At 42.7% G+C, this 15,488-nt stretch overlaps 1 protein-coding gene across 1 annotated transcript; it reads left to right on the forward strand.

The window, feature by feature from the left end:
• Positions 1-12,453: 12,453 nt before the first annotated feature.
• On the forward strand, positions 12,454-15,364 carry snrpe (small nuclear ribonucleoprotein polypeptide E). Its single transcript, XM_080779779.1, has 5 exons — positions 12,454-12,629; positions 13,230-13,256; positions 13,363-13,425; positions 14,732-14,810; positions 15,121-15,364. The coding sequence occupies exons 1-5, from the start codon at positions 12,576-12,578 to the stop codon at positions 15,183-15,185; spliced, it is 288 nt and encodes a 95-aa protein (XP_080635905.1). The 5' UTR covers positions 12,454-12,575; the 3' UTR covers positions 15,186-15,364.
• Positions 15,365-15,488: the final 124 nt, after the last annotated feature.

The raw sequence follows: 15,488 nt of genomic DNA on the forward strand, positions 1-15,488 counted from the left end.
GTTTAAGAACAATCCCACTGAACCATAGTCAGGCATAGTCATTGATAGTGCCTTCATTTTGCAGGAAAATGGTCTATTACACATTTTATGCCTCTATTTCATTCTTCTTAATGTACAGCAAAAGTCATAATAAACATTTGAATGTGTATTATGCTGAACCTTGAAGCACCTCTCTCCAATAAGGCCTCTGTTACTTCAAGAGTTCAAGGGGCCAAAAATCCAATCAGGACTATTGACAGATGACTTGGATTGGGAGAAAGGAAAACTTAATCGGGACAACCATATAGATTATCACTCATAAACCCACTTGAGGGAACAAAGCACCAAAAAGGCAGTAAAAAACTAAAAGTAGCCGACTAGGGTGTCAGTCAGTGCTCAGGCAGCCTACCAAAGCCATCATGCACCACATGGAAGTTTAACCACTCCAATCAGAAGACTGTCCGCACGTCTCCGACCCAGACCCACAGTACTGTATGTGCCTGAAAGCTCTGGTCTTGGGCAGTAAGTGCGCCATCGTAATTATAGTTATTAGTTATCCACCAGTTTGACTTTGGCACTTTCTTGACAGTTAGATTATGGATAAATTAATATTTATTAAAGTGTCTTTGGTTTGTGTTATCAGACATGACGTAAACGGATCCACCATTGACAAAATAAAAAAAGTTATTTTCACATTGAATATGTCTATTTGTTTGTCTATTGTTTATTCTATATATTATAGTGTGTCTAGTTTCTATTTGATTATCTTCATATTTGAGCAAAACTATATTCCTGTGTACTTCCTGTAAGTCCTTGTAGAATTAAAGGTATAGCTTATACCTTTGTGATTCTGAAGTGATTCTGAAGTTATTGAATATTTAGATTTTTGTTCTAAAATACTAAATAACCATGTTCAGAATTTATTTATTTATGTTTGGGGGTTTTTGTATGTTTTGTTTTAACTTTTTTTAAACTTTTTCTTTTAAATAACCATGAGTGGTAACAATGTCACTTATGTCACGAACCAAAGAGAGATATGGAATCGAGCATGCACACCAAAGGAAGAGCCCATCACAGTCAAGATAAAAACCAACAGTGGAAAAAAACCTCATGCAGATTATTCTGCTTAGCTGACACAATTATGAGAGTGATAAGGCGCAGATCTGCCGATGTGTGCATTTAGATAAGATAACCAATGTGTCTTTACCAACAAGTAAGATGGGAGCCAGTACACAGTGCATACATCCTGACATGGGGCAACCGCATAGAAGAAATAAGGTGAGAATACAAATGACAACTGTCAAAACTGCCGTTGTGTGCACACATCAACATGCATACTATACAAATGTAAGTGTTATAGATGCCCGTGTCCGATAAGAGAAGTTTTCGCATTATTTCTGAGAAGCGGCCTGGACTGCAACACCCCACCCCTGCCATTTTCCAAGCCCTCATCCGCCGAAAGCGAAACAACGCATCTGCACCCATTTTATCGTAAACACGTCGAGCTGAAAGCGTGCAAGCCCCAGATCACAAACACTTCTCTGTACATAACTACAGATAGACCACAATAACCTGATTGAACCGATAGCTTTATGCACTATGTTCAACAGAAATTCTCTTGAAAGCATGAGGCTGTGCTGATCTCAGTGTGACAAACTAGAAGTCGATGGCCGTCTGGGCCACCGAGATGTGGAGCGAGGTGGCCATGGGTCAAAGCAGGTAGAGGCCCTGTTGGCTACGCCTACTACCCCATCCCCCATGCTCCTCACCTTCCACCCACCCTCGTGTTTTCATCCCATCTCTCCGAGTGGCTGGGGTCCACCCTCTAGTAGCCACCCACAATCTGCCCTGGACTGATGGAAAGCAAATAGCAGGCCACATAAAAGGCCTGCTCTCTTTCCATAGGCACACACTCATGCACATCCACATCGCACACACATGCACGAACACATGCACGCACGAATATACACACACAAGAGGGAACGGGCCCTCTGCGGGGGCGAGGGGGTAGAGGTAGTTGAGGGGAGGAGAGGAGGCGAGGGGGGGGGGGGGGGGGCAGTGCCCCACACAAAGGCAGCCCTGAAATAGCCCCCCTCACACAATGAGACCTGCCACTCTGTCTATGAGATAATGTCTAATTGAAAACACTGCAGCCATTGTGCTCCTGTCATCGCTTCTATTGTCCAGATACCCCCACCCCCACCCCCACCTCTCTTTTTCCATTGACGCGGCACGATTGTTCCTTGCCATTGTGGCACCCGCACCCTACTCACTCTCTTGCTCTCTCTCTCTTTCTCTCTCTCTCTCTTTCTCTCTCTCTTTACCTCTCCCTCTCTCCGTATTGTTATAATTTCATTACTTGTTTGTTTTTTGTTCCGCTTCTCCTTTCGCTCCCCTGCATATCTTTTGTTCACCATATTTAGGCACTTTATTTGGATCCACTTCCAGTGTGAGTGTGTGTGTGTGTGTGTGTGTGTGTGTGTGTGTGTGTGTGTGTGTGTGCGTGCGTGCGTGCGTGCGTGCGTGCGTGCATGCGTGCGTGCGTGTGTGTGTGTGTGTGTGTGTGTGTGTGTGTGTGTGTGTGTGTGCGCGCACGGTGTGTGTATTCACCTGCTTTTGTGTCTTGTGTGTGAGCAGGTGTCAGTTTCATGGAAAGATAAAAACAGGAAGCAAGATAAAATAGTTCTATGAGATGAAATAATTCCCTCTCAGTCTCAAACATCACAGAAGGCTCGTTTTATTCCACGCAGCTCTTGATTCTGGTAATGTGAAACATGCCCTTGTGTTTCATTGTCCTGAGACAAGCGGCTGGGAGGGGAAAGAAGCACTGCCATATAAGTGAATTACAGACTGTGCAGAAACAGGGACCTTTGTTGGCATTGTTGAGCCACTGTAACTCAATGGTCTCTGCACACGCGCATGCTTCAACCCAAGCCTATCCACGGACAAGTTGTCATTTAATTAAAATGCATAAGAAATATCATCATCTGTTGAATGGAAACTTTGACTAACCATATTTTGTTTTTGTTTTATAGATTCATGCTATTGGTCACACATTACGTCTCTCGAGGCGGTTACAAATGTTATTAAGCTGAAGGCATGCCCCTCCGGTTATGCAATACCTATTGTACCCATTGTCAGAGTACCCGTTGTACCCGTCTGTCTGTCTCTTTCATGCCCATACATAGAGATCTCTGTCTGCCTGCCTGCCTGCCTGCCTATATCCGTTTCAAACATAGCAAATCCAACCGGCAAGACTGTGGATTGTGTGATATTGACTGCACTTGCCTATTATGGCTGTTATTCTTGTGCTTCCAAACATAAACACATTTCCTATAGTGTTCTGAATGTTACAGGTACACAGTGGTTCCCAAACTTTTTAACTTGAAATCTGATGTCTCCCTGGGACCCAAACTAGCTATTTTTACTACTTAACTGTAATTGTCAAGTATACTGTTGTGGACAACATCCGAGTCCATGTTGTACTTGACAGCCACATCCAACACTGTGGAATTCACTGTAAATTGCTGAGGACAAGCCATGATTGGCACAATGGTGAACTTCATTATGGAGTGGATTCAAACATCTGCAACAATGGTTTGCCATTTCAGTGTACAAGCCCTGACTGATTTTTTTGTATCTGTTTTGTAGACATGGTTGAACCACAAAGTCTCACACTGAGATAAACAAGACAAAATGATTGAGGACAGTAATGTTATCTAGAATATAGAGTTCCCAAAGAAACAGTGTGGGTTTGAGTAGCTCTCTACTCGATAATGATGTATTGACCCACGTGGCGTCACAGCCCGTCACAGGCCTTCAGAGCAGGCCTCCAGAGCAGATCTGCTGTAAAGGCCGGTGACCAGTGTTGCCAAGAGAAATAAGCCAACCCACATCCGAAAAAAAGCCAAAAACATGCCAACTTTTGCGAGAGAAATATCTCCCCTCGAAAAACAAGCGAAAACAAGCCCAATAATATCGCCATATAATCATAAAACGATTTCATGCATTTATCATTATAAATATGTATGTAATAATTAATGTTTTGGTCATTTATTATACTATTACACACATACTTTAGCCAGGGCTTAATAAGTCCCAGATCGATTCTGTCACTCAGGGCCGGCCCTGTCATCAGGCAAGTCAGGCAATAGCCTGGGGCATCAGGAGGGGACGGGGGCAGCAGAGCCCAGTCACAGATACTTTCGCTTTCAAGCGCTGCGCGCAGCAAAACAGCTGAGCTGACGCTGTTTCTGTGGCTGTTCTGCTCTGCTGCCTGCCCCCCCACCCCTGCTACTAAATCCAGCCAGCCAGGGGTGGGGGGTGTGGCCGGTGGAATGCCCCCTCCCCCGCCCCCAGCCTAACCTACAGGGCAAACGGCATGGTGCACTGATGGGGAAAATAAACAAATAAAGTACTGTGTTGTCCACTCGTCGTGGTGTTTTTTTTGTTGGCCAACCCTCTGGTCATCAGGGAAGAAAGAAAAAAAAAGAATTGGATGAAAAACGGGAGGTATGAATGTGATTACTAAACAGTGAATCATGAATAAACTGTCTAGTTATTTGAGCTAAACAAGTAGCAACAAGCTAGCTGCTACTGCATGTTGTGTTGTCATTGTCACTTGTCAGACTTGCTATTAGCTAGCTTATTTAGTTGAGAATGAGTAAATATATGGGCATATAATGTCAAATAAGTTAATTTGATAATTTCCCAAGAGCCCAACTTTATTTGTCCCCCTGAGGGCAAATGGTTTTGTTTACTTTTAGCCAGTAAGCAAAGCCAGCCCATTGATTCAATTTCAATCTCAACAAATTGTACACTCAAAGTAAAAGTAGTAACTTTGAATTTAAATTAGTCCTGTAAGGGTTCATTTGGTGGTTGGATTAATTATTATATATATTTTTTACAGTGATTAAAATTATATGCTATGATACTGATATTATTTTTTAGAATTGAGAGAGGATCACAATAGAGAACCATTTTGTGGAACACTCTCCTATTTAATACTACCACCAATTTATAATCTGTTCAGTACATATTACATTTGTATTATTTAAAAAAAATACCTGTTTTTAATGGATAACAATATAGAAGCTTTAGTCTGTGTCCATTGCATATGTCTGCTGTTACTATATAGAAGTGTCTATTTGTATGTCTCTAAATGTTTTGATGAATTGAACAAGGTGGACCCTGTTGTAAACAAGTGTAATGCTTATTTGGGTCGTCCACTCACAGTTAACAGTCTTTGTATTGAGTTTGTGCTTGAAATGTACTGTAATTCTGCAAACTGTTAATAAATATTTCAATCAATCAATCTGTCGGGAAGAGCCTAGTTGCCATCCCAACAGAAACAATATGTATTTTTAACATTACAGTCTCAGGTCAGGTCAACAAACTGGTAAGAATTTGAAGCGTCAAAATTTGAAGAGTGCATCATGGCACCATGGCGGCGGCGGCGGGGGGCATCAGGAAATATATAGCCTGGGGCAGTATTTTAGTCAGGGCCGGCCCTGCTGTCACTCAATGTGATTCACACTCCCCCAAACCAATGAGTATTTATAGTATATACATTAAAGAAATGTTGGCTTGTTCAATTTTCAAAACAAGCCACGAATTTTTTAAACAAGCCCAAAAAACCACAACTCGCAACTTGGGGAAAGAAACCTTCCGACTCTTCCAAAAACCAAACTTCCAACTTCCGGGAAATAAGCGGACTTGGCAACCCAGCCGGTGATTTCCAAAGTTGTTCTGCCCATCTATCCTGCCTTCTGGTCATCCTCCAGGGTGATTATGGCGCCAGTCTCCAGTGAGGCTCCACCCATCTGGTTGTCCTCCTGTTCATCTTACTGAGTGGCTGGGCATGTCTGGCCATCCTCCTGTCCTCCTGTCTGTCCTCCAGATCAGTTACGTTGGGCCACTGTACTGCCTCCAGGTCATCTGTGTGAAGTCTCCTGCATGCATTGCCCCTGTCCAGCCTCCAGCCAGGCTGTCGGCTTGAGGCCCATAGCTACGGTCTCCATCTCCCATGTCATTTATCTCTGAATCCCTCCCACCCTCCACCCATCCTCCTCACTGTTCCTGATTGGCTTGGTAGGATATCTGGAGAGCTGTCCCCTGAGAAGGGGTAAGTGTCACAATCTGTCTCTGTCTTTTCCTTCCATATCTCTCTCACAAATCAGTACAGTCAGAATGATGCTGTCTGGTCCGGGCAGCTGGCGTAGTGGTCCAGGCACCTAGGCCCTGGCAGAATGTTGTGGGTTCGAATCCCAATCCCGACGACCTTTGCTGAGAGTCACTCCCCATCTCTCTGCATTTCCTGTCAATAAAGGCACAAAAAAACCCAAAAATAAATCATGCTGTCTGTTGCATGCATTGCAGACGTTAGGGGGGAATGGAAGTGAGCCGATGGAACTCTGGGCTCAACCTGAGCTTTCCACCTTCAAGGTCACCTACAGTACAACTACTGTTCTAACAACGCAGCATCCATCAATCTTCAACCGCTTATCCGTAGTCGGATCACGGGGGCAACAACTCCACCAAAGAGCTCCAGACTTCCCTCTCCTGAGCAACATTAGTAACTTCATTCTCTGGGATCCCGAGGTGGTAGCGGCAGATATTAAAGATATAAACCCTCCAACTCGTCCTTGGTCTGCCCCGGGGTCCTCTTCCAGCGAGACGTGCATCGAGGACCTCCCTAGGGAGACGCTCGAGAGGCATCCTAACCAGATGCCCGAACCACCTAAGCTAGCTCCTTAATTCCAAGCCAATTCCGAGTCTCTCCCGTGTGACTGAAATTCTCACCCTATCTCTAAAGTTGCGTTCAGACTTGGCATGATTACATACAAAGTCAATGCAAAGATGAGAATTGCGCGAGCGCGACCTGGCGCGGTACAAACGGGTTGAACCGAGGGCGAATATATAATTATATATATTCAGGTCTGAATGCAGCTTAAGGGAGATGCCAGCCACAAGTCTGGCTGGAGATGCCAGCCACACGTGGCTGGGGAAAACTCATTTTGGCCGCTTGTATCCGCAATCTAACAATGCAGATAACTGTAAAGTATATGGCTACTGGTTTGTTCCAATGGTTAATGCCTTGGCCATGGGCAGTGCATTGTTTAGTGCATGCACCTTTTTCCTGAAAGCTGCAAGCCACCCCATGCCCCCGCAGCCCCGCCCCCTCAGTCCCTCTGCTTTCTGACCCCTCAACCTCGGGAGCAGCACTGGCCAGCGTGTTCATCAGATCCCCAGCGCCACAGCCAAACAACCTCACAATGAAAAATGCCTCCACGTTTCCTAGTTTTCACAAACAGCGGTTCAAACAAAAAGCCCTTATCGGACCTGCATATTATTCACGGTGTTAATTGGAGGGAAAATAAATGTATTGTGCATCTCAGCGGTCCTGTTAAAACAAGATAAGGGCCGCATGAGCAAGTCCAAGGCGATGGCTATTGAATGGATTGTTTTATAGAAAAAAGTATGAACTTGTTGAAAACAGTTTCTCTCTCTCTCTCTCTCTCTCTCTCTCTCTCTCTCTCTCTCTCTCTCTCTCAAATGATGTGACCAATCTGGAAATCCCCCAGTAAAGTTCTCAGAGTGTGTTCAATAAAATCTGTCACTTGTTGATGCTGACATTACTCATGCAATGCATGGAAGCCACAGGTTACAAGACACAATGGGATCATATGGACATAAATAACATTTCGCATGCACGCCATCACGCACGCACGCACACACACACACACACACACACACACACACACACACACACACACACACACACACACACACACACACACACGCACCATATTCTTCTTTAACTACAACGTTTATAACCCTAAAAAGACAAAGATGTCAGGTGGTTTGGATTCTCCAGTACATCATTTGATGCAGCCTACATCTGCTCAACTGCCATAGATACGGATGATAGCTAACTGGTTAAGTGAATTTGGATGTGTATGAGCTTATGCTTTGTTTCATTTACATGTCAGACACTCTCAAGCTTTTTGTTTTCACAGAAAAGCCCACAACGAACTTCACCTTCCCTGATTACCAATTGTCTGTTGCTGCAGCCTCCTGTTCCTGACAATTAGAGTTTTACAATTGCAATTCTTGCTTGGAAGAATAGAGAGTATAAATGCAGAGCAGTTGGATGAAAACTACTCATTACAATGGGTAAGAATTTGACAGTCTGTCCCTCGCCTTTGCCCAATTTTATAGCATTTATTTTAGGGTCGCTAGCCCCTCCTATGCCCAGCTTTGCAGATGAGTAAGGCTGGGACTGAGGCTACCAGGGTGATCAGCTGATTTTATTAGCTGATCACCCCATAGCGATGATTTGATTGGCTGAGCAAAGTACATATTGAGGATAAAAAGTGAGGGCAGAAAAGTGAAGACGCCAATTGTGATTGGCCGGAATGACAGAAAAGTGAGGGCCGGAATGTGATGATGTATGATGAAAAGAGCGCCCCTCACTTCACACGAGTGTGATTTATTGACATTAATTTATACAGTTGGCTGGATTTACCCAGTGACTCGCACAAATAAGCGCAGCATTTGGAAAGATTATGGCAGACTTCGCAGACATGATTACACATGTTTCTATAATTGTTTGAGAACACAGGTTAGAGCAATAACGAGGCACCCCACCCTCTACAGAGGCAAATCCAATTGTCTGCTTTGAATAAACATGTCAGCAACCGTAGAGGTTCTGAATGGCCTTTCACCATGTCATAAGTTGATACCATTCAACCATTGAGGAAGACGAGACAAGACGCCTTCACACAGAAAATAGCACCATAAACAGGTTACCTTACACAGGAGTGTGAATTGATAAATGCTTTACACGGCTTGAAACAACACTATCACAATAGCCTCATAAGATTGTAATCACAGGGCTCTGTTTATCAATGTCCACACATCTACTGCCCCCCCAAAAAATTAAACAAAAGAACAGAACAGAACAGAACAGAACAGAACAGAAGTAGTACTATGCTGTGCAACATAAACTGACAATTGACAAATTTGAGATTGTAAGCATTTGGCAAGGTACAGTGAATTATGTCTGTGCTCTGCGCATACTATGAATATCCTGTCAGTCAGAAAGGCAGCGGCGGAGGCAGGAAAGAGACAGAGAGTGTTTGCTGGCTGGCTGGCTGTACCAGGCCCACAGGGGGGTCAGGTCTGTCAGGTGGGGGTCAAGCAGGTGAGCCCAGACATAAGGGAACAAAGAACCCACCCCCCTCCCTGTCCCCTTCCCCTCAGAACAATCAGTACCAACAGGAACAGGAAGTGATGTAAAGAGGAGGTTGATTTAACCGGGGCAGTTCCTTTTGGCTGGCCCGGTTTAGAGTGGTGGGGGACGGTCGAGTCGAGGGTTAGACGAGGAGAAGGAAGGTTGGAAGGATAGGAAAAGAGTAAAATATATATTAAAAAAATAAACACTGTACACTGGCCATCTGTGTGTGTGTGTGTGTGGGTGTGTGTGTGTGCACGCGCACGCATGTGGGCGTGCTTGGAACCTGTGTGTATTACAGGGGGGTGACATAATATGATAGGCTACAACATGCTGGACAAGGGGAGATATTTTGTGAACCGCTACGCACAAACACGCACGCACGCACACGCACCCACACACACTAAAACACGCACGCACGCACACGCACCCACACACACTAAAACATGCACGCACGCATGCACGTGCGCTCGCACACACACACACACACACACACACACACACACACACACACACACACACACACACACACACAGAGACACACACACAGACACCACCCAACCTCCTGAGCAAATTGAACCCTGACATGATGAGGACATATTATATGAGCTCATAATTCCGGCATCCCATTATTCCAACCATTAGGCTAGTGTAAGGTTAGGTTAGGTTAGGTTAGGTTAGGTTAGGTTAGGTTAGTCGGACCAACGGGATGTCGGACTGCAACCGAAGTGAGCATCCACTCCATACACTGACTAGGGGTCAACCCCATTCCTATTTTAAATAAATGGGATTCGAGCTCATCCCAGCTATAAACTTTGCTTTTAATACTGATATGAACATGGTAGTATGTTGCATATAACACACTACTCACTACAGCCGCCAAACCGCACCAATGATTCGCCATGCAACTCCTTGCAACCAAACAGTTACGAGTAGTTGCATATGTACGTAGTAGTAGTTGCATGTGCAGCCAATAGCCATCCCTGATTATCCCCAGTGGCAGTTGCAAGGATCATTGGTGTCCTCATTTTAAAACTGTTTCGTTGCAAGGAGTTGCGACTAGTTGCATTGGTGTGGTTTGGGCCTTAGCCTAGGCCCTATTTGATTGAAGGTCTCAGGCCTGTGTTGATAAACTAAACAGTCTCATGGTCTGCAGACAGTATCTGCCTGACCTGCACTGTTCCTTGAGAATATGAGCAGGTGTGTGGCTGTAGCCCATTAATCTACCCACAGCACAAAGACAAGCATGTGACACTTGGCAGCCATGCTTGATGAGCGATGTATGTATGCTACCATAAGCCATAGCAGCACCCCTTCCTTTTAAGATTAGGCAGAGAGGGGCTCCTGCTCTGAAACACGACACCTTGGCCTGCTCCACCATGGCTCCTTGCTTCTTTTCTTCCCCCCACTTGCGTCTGTCCTCGGCTGCTAATTCCCCATCACACTTTCTATGTGGATAGCTGTACTGGCCGATGTTGTGTATTAATACTATTGTTAAATGCACACTCAAGGCTGCCGTCCCTGACTTATTACAAGACTATTGTGCACAACAGAGAAATTGTCAATATTCTATTTAGCCAATTATGGGTAGATGATGGCTGATTGTCCTGATGAGGCCAGAATCTACCAATGATTTTCCAGTCATAGAGAAGTAAATACTGACAGGGTAATGATTAACATGTTAAAAATCTGTTAAAATGGAAATCATAAACTTTTGGTTTATTCTCTCTATGTTGTTATGCTTTATGGTGAATGGTGACTGACATCCGTTGACTGTTAATACATTGATGAAAGGCAAGTGCAGAATGTCAATATGCCAGACTAGTGATGTTTTAATCAGTTTGTTATGGGACTGCACTGCCCTCTAATGGACAATATAGTCCTTCTAGTTCTAGTAATAAAATCAACACAGTCAACTGCCAAAGATATTGGAAAACAGTCAGTCACTGCTGCGATCAGTGGAAGCACACTAGCCCAGAATATAGAATATATTGGAAGTGAGCTGCGATGAAGAAGAGAGCAAATTAAGTTAGGCTTTTATAATTACCAGCTACGCCGTGCAGATTTCTGCAATGGGTGTCATCACTTACCTGATGTTTTCTGAGGCTGCTTTGAAAACTGTCAAGTGGCATTTCTTCCTCAGCCTATTGTGGGAATAGGCATGCACGGCTTGGGAAGCCGTGGATATGCACGGCTTGGGATATCCGTGGATATGCATTTCTTTCATGTGGATTCCAAGGGATTCGATTTCCCAAAAGTTGCGTAACTGATCTGACAGTGCCTGTTCCTCTCCGACGCTGATGCGCATCACTTCAATGTCCACAACTTCAGTTATGATATTGTGGTGACTTCTCCTTGCACCAGCCATCCAAATACACTTTCCAGTGCAACTAGTCCTTCATTCAGTCTCTCTATTTTTCCTGTGACCATTTTCCAATATTGGTCTCCGCCAATTATAGGACTCCTATAATTCCACTGCATCCATCCCTATGATTTCCATTAAATGGATCATTGACCATCAATCATTTGATTGAAATGCATTCTGAGAAGGAAGACATGGCAGCATGGATAGCCGGAAATTAATTTGAATTTCATATTTGAGAAATGAAATTTCAGATATTGAACCATTTCAGTGAGTGAGTGATGGATCTCTATTTGCATTCAGAATGAGCCAGAGTCAACCAAATTAAATCGCTCGTGTACGGACAATGTAGCCTATGCAGCAAATATAGGACATGCTGCAACACCTGAACAAATGAATGTGTTGAGATTAGAATGTTGGGCTTAATTTCTGAAGGGAAAAAAAGAAGATGGTTCAATGGAAGAACGAGCTATGTGACAAAGCCAAAGGAAAAGTCAAAAAGTGAACCATTAATTGCGCTTTATAGTTCTAAGATTGAGTTTATATTTCCTGTAGTAAAATCATTTTTGGATTGGAAATGTTAATTGAGAACTTTATAATATAGAGGCCAACGTCTAGAATATATTACACCTTGATTTAGAGAATGTATCTGTACTTTATTTTTTATGTAGGCCTACAGTACTTACCAATATACATACCGGTAATACTGTATGTAGTCAACTGTCAGCTCACCAAATTAGGCCTAATTTGTTTCTGTCTGAAAACAAAACGGCCAGTTGCGCGACCTCCTACCTCCAAGCGACGCTGGTTGTCCAATTCCACTACGGAAGCTCCTGCTTACTACGCGTGGGTTGATGCGCATGCGCATGCGGAAGAAACCGACCCCGCCATTGAAGCAAACATCAACGTGCAGCTTTCGTTGTTACGGGAATTGAATTCAACAGAATAATCTAAAAACGTATTACTGTACTCGTATATACGTGCTACTCAGCGGGAGGGATGGCGTACAGAGGACAAGGACAGAAGGTCCAGAAGGTTATGGTGCAGCCAATTGTATCCTTTCTGGTTTAAAAACGCTACGGACTATTGAATTGCTAGCAACGATAGCAGAGTTAGCTTGTCATTCATCGTCCAACGGAGAAAACCTCACGAGATAAAACTCATCTGGAGTGGAGTCAATTGCTGTGGTGGATTAATGTTCATATTATGTTATATCGTAACGTTTATGTACCTAAATACGTATGATCCGATTCCGGACCTTTCTAAGAAATTAAGAAGTGACTTGTTGATTCAGAAAACATTTAGTCAACGGCAAGAATAAGAATAATATATAACCTGACCATTCGTGGAATTTGGCAACGTCTTGTGCAATGCCTTTACTAAATAAAAAACATTAAAAAAATATATCGATAGGCCATCAGGTCTGTATACAACATACACTGTGTATGTAGTCATTTGTCTTGGTTTCCTGGTTATACAAGCACTTAGCACAACATGGCCTATTGTCAAGACGTGCTGTGCAACAGCTCTCCCTTGAATTATACGAATAGTATGAACAAGCATGGATAATATTGTGTGAGTGTGACTATAGCAACATCTGTGCTATTTGCTTTGATATGCCACATTTTCCCTTGACTCCTTTTTTTTCACCAGAATCTAATTTTCAGGTATTTACAAAATGTAAGTATTCTTATATTTTACTTAATACTTTAATTATGTTTCGTGTCTGTAATTGTCTATTTGAAGTTGATCTGGCGTTAATCTTTTCCTCTTGTCTTTGTTGCAGCGCTCACGGATCCAGGTGTGGTTGTATGAACAGGTGAACATGCGGATAGAAGGCTGCATCATTGTAAGTTCAAATAAAAATGTGTTTAACATTTGGGATAGTGATATTATATAATTGTTGTGTTATTATTCCTGTGTAATTTACAGTGCTCAAAATAATATCACTGAATCAATCCTGATTTTAACATTCCAGACTAGAAAATAAGTAATAACAATAAGTGTGCCACCTGCCAGATATCAGACAGCATGGAGAGACTTAAATATGTGCTCTATCAGGATCGGTTTTTATGATGGTTGATCGGGAGTGGAAAAATCGTGATTGAGGCATCCCTAATGAAAATAGCCTCCACTGCATTATCCACCCTGTGGCTTGTTCAATACATCTCTTCATTGAGACAAAGGCAGCATCAGACGTCTTTTGTGATCTCTACACTGATTCCAACAGATCTTCAACTTTTTTTGTGCACTTTCAGAGCCCATTGATTGTAGAGTAAATATCAACCTAAATAGCATTTTCATTCATTTAAATGGATAGTATTTAACCTAATGTTTACATTTATGTAAGACCCAAAGTCCATTCATTCACTGAACTAGCTGTATTAGGCTGAGGCGCGCCGGTACATTGAGTCTATTCCCAGCAGTTGAGTAGTGTGGTGGTGTTTACCTGAAGAAATGCTTTGCTCACTCGCTATATTTTGGTGTTTTCACTGTTTGTTTTGGTAGACAGGGGTGTTTTTGTATGTAATTATACTGAATCTATTCAGTCAGACTCTGTTTAGCCAGGCCTGGCGTCATGGGGGGCAACTGGACCATCTCGCCCAAGACGGCCAGTTAAAAAAACAATCCTGTAGTTTTTAATTAATAACGTTTCGGCGTCTTAAGAAAGTGGTCAGTGATTATGTGTGGGACTGATGTCGGGAGGGCCTTCAGCTGTATATATAATAATAAATAAACGTTTACGTTTTACCAACAATTCCAATCCAAACAGTGTTTAGATCGCTTTCTTCCCCATGTCTGGTTGTGATTGTTTACCTCCAATATAATTTTGTATTGATTAATGGCCCCTAGGAGTTGTCGGCGAGTCATCAGATCGTTATGTATTTCACACTACAGGAGTCTTTATTTTTATCGACTGTCATATCTGTGTGGCTTTGACACTAAACGATTGATAGCCGACTAGGCATCACACACTGCAAGAGTTCTGTAGTGCAGTCTGCTCGAGTTGACTGGCTGAAGCTATGAGTAAAGATGACATGTAGGCTATTTAATAGACCTGCATTTAACCACAAATGATCAGTTTATGCATGTCTTTAAATCAAGTATCAATTTTGGAGAAGAAAGCTTATGCTCACATTTCTTTCTCATCTTAGGGCTTTGACGAGTACATGAACCTGGTTCTAGATGATTCTGAGGAAGTCCACATGAAGACAAAGAACAGAAAGCCCCTGGGTGAGATGCATGCAGTCTAAAGCTGTCTGTCCTAAACTTTAGTTAACCAAGATTAGAAGATCCCTTGATTTAACTACCGGTAGTTCAACCTATCCCAATTGATCTATTCGTTGATTTATTTATTTTATTTAATTATTCCTTGCAACTAATTTAGTCAGAATGACAGTAAATTGAAAGCTGTCATCATGACAACGAATGTATATTATGTATGAATTGTATATGAATATTCACTCCTTTATGGCCATTAATTTGTTGAATTTCTCTGCCTGTCTTATCCTAACAGTTTTCTCTTTCTGCCTATGTATTTCAGGGAGGATCATGCTAAAAGGAGACAACATCACTTTGCTGCAGAGCGTGGCCACTACTACTACCTAACCTGGTGTGGAAGTTTCACAACTGATGTTTGCGACGCTAAATTTTCTATACTTTTTTTTTGTTTAGTTTTGTTTTGCAAATTAAATGGACATTCTTGTTTATGTAACATGGATGATGTAATCAATGGTTAGTTTTCCTAGAGGTTTCTCAAAAATAAAGCCCTTTGTTTTTGTTTCTTACAGATGTTATCATTATTCCAGTATTTTGCACCTCTTTTTGAGATTTTTGATTGTATAGAGCTACACTGCCATCTAATGGTAGGCAGTAAAATAGCATTCTAATAATGTAGGTCAAACAAAGCTG

The sequence above is a fragment of the Protomyctophum bolini genome (assembly GCF_963924005.1).
Source record: "Protomyctophum bolini genome assembly, chromosome: 2".
NCBI classification, from domain to species: domain Eukaryota; kingdom Metazoa; phylum Chordata; class Actinopteri; order Myctophiformes; family Myctophidae; genus Protomyctophum; species Protomyctophum bolini.

Excerpts from the sequence above, each read along its gene's own strand:
- snrpe (XM_080779779.1), top strand. The coding sequence starts at position 12,576 with ATGGCGTACAGAGGACAAGGACAGAAGGTCCAGAAGGTTATGGTGCAG. Across the intron at positions 13,426-14,731 it reads GGATAGAAGGCTGCATCATT|GGCTTTGACGAGTACATGAA; the intron begins GTAAGTTCAAAT and ends TTCTCATCTTAG. Across the intron at positions 14,811-15,120 it reads AAAGAACAGAAAGCCCCTGG|GGAGGATCATGCTAAAAGGA; the intron begins GTGAGATGCATG and ends TATGTATTTCAG.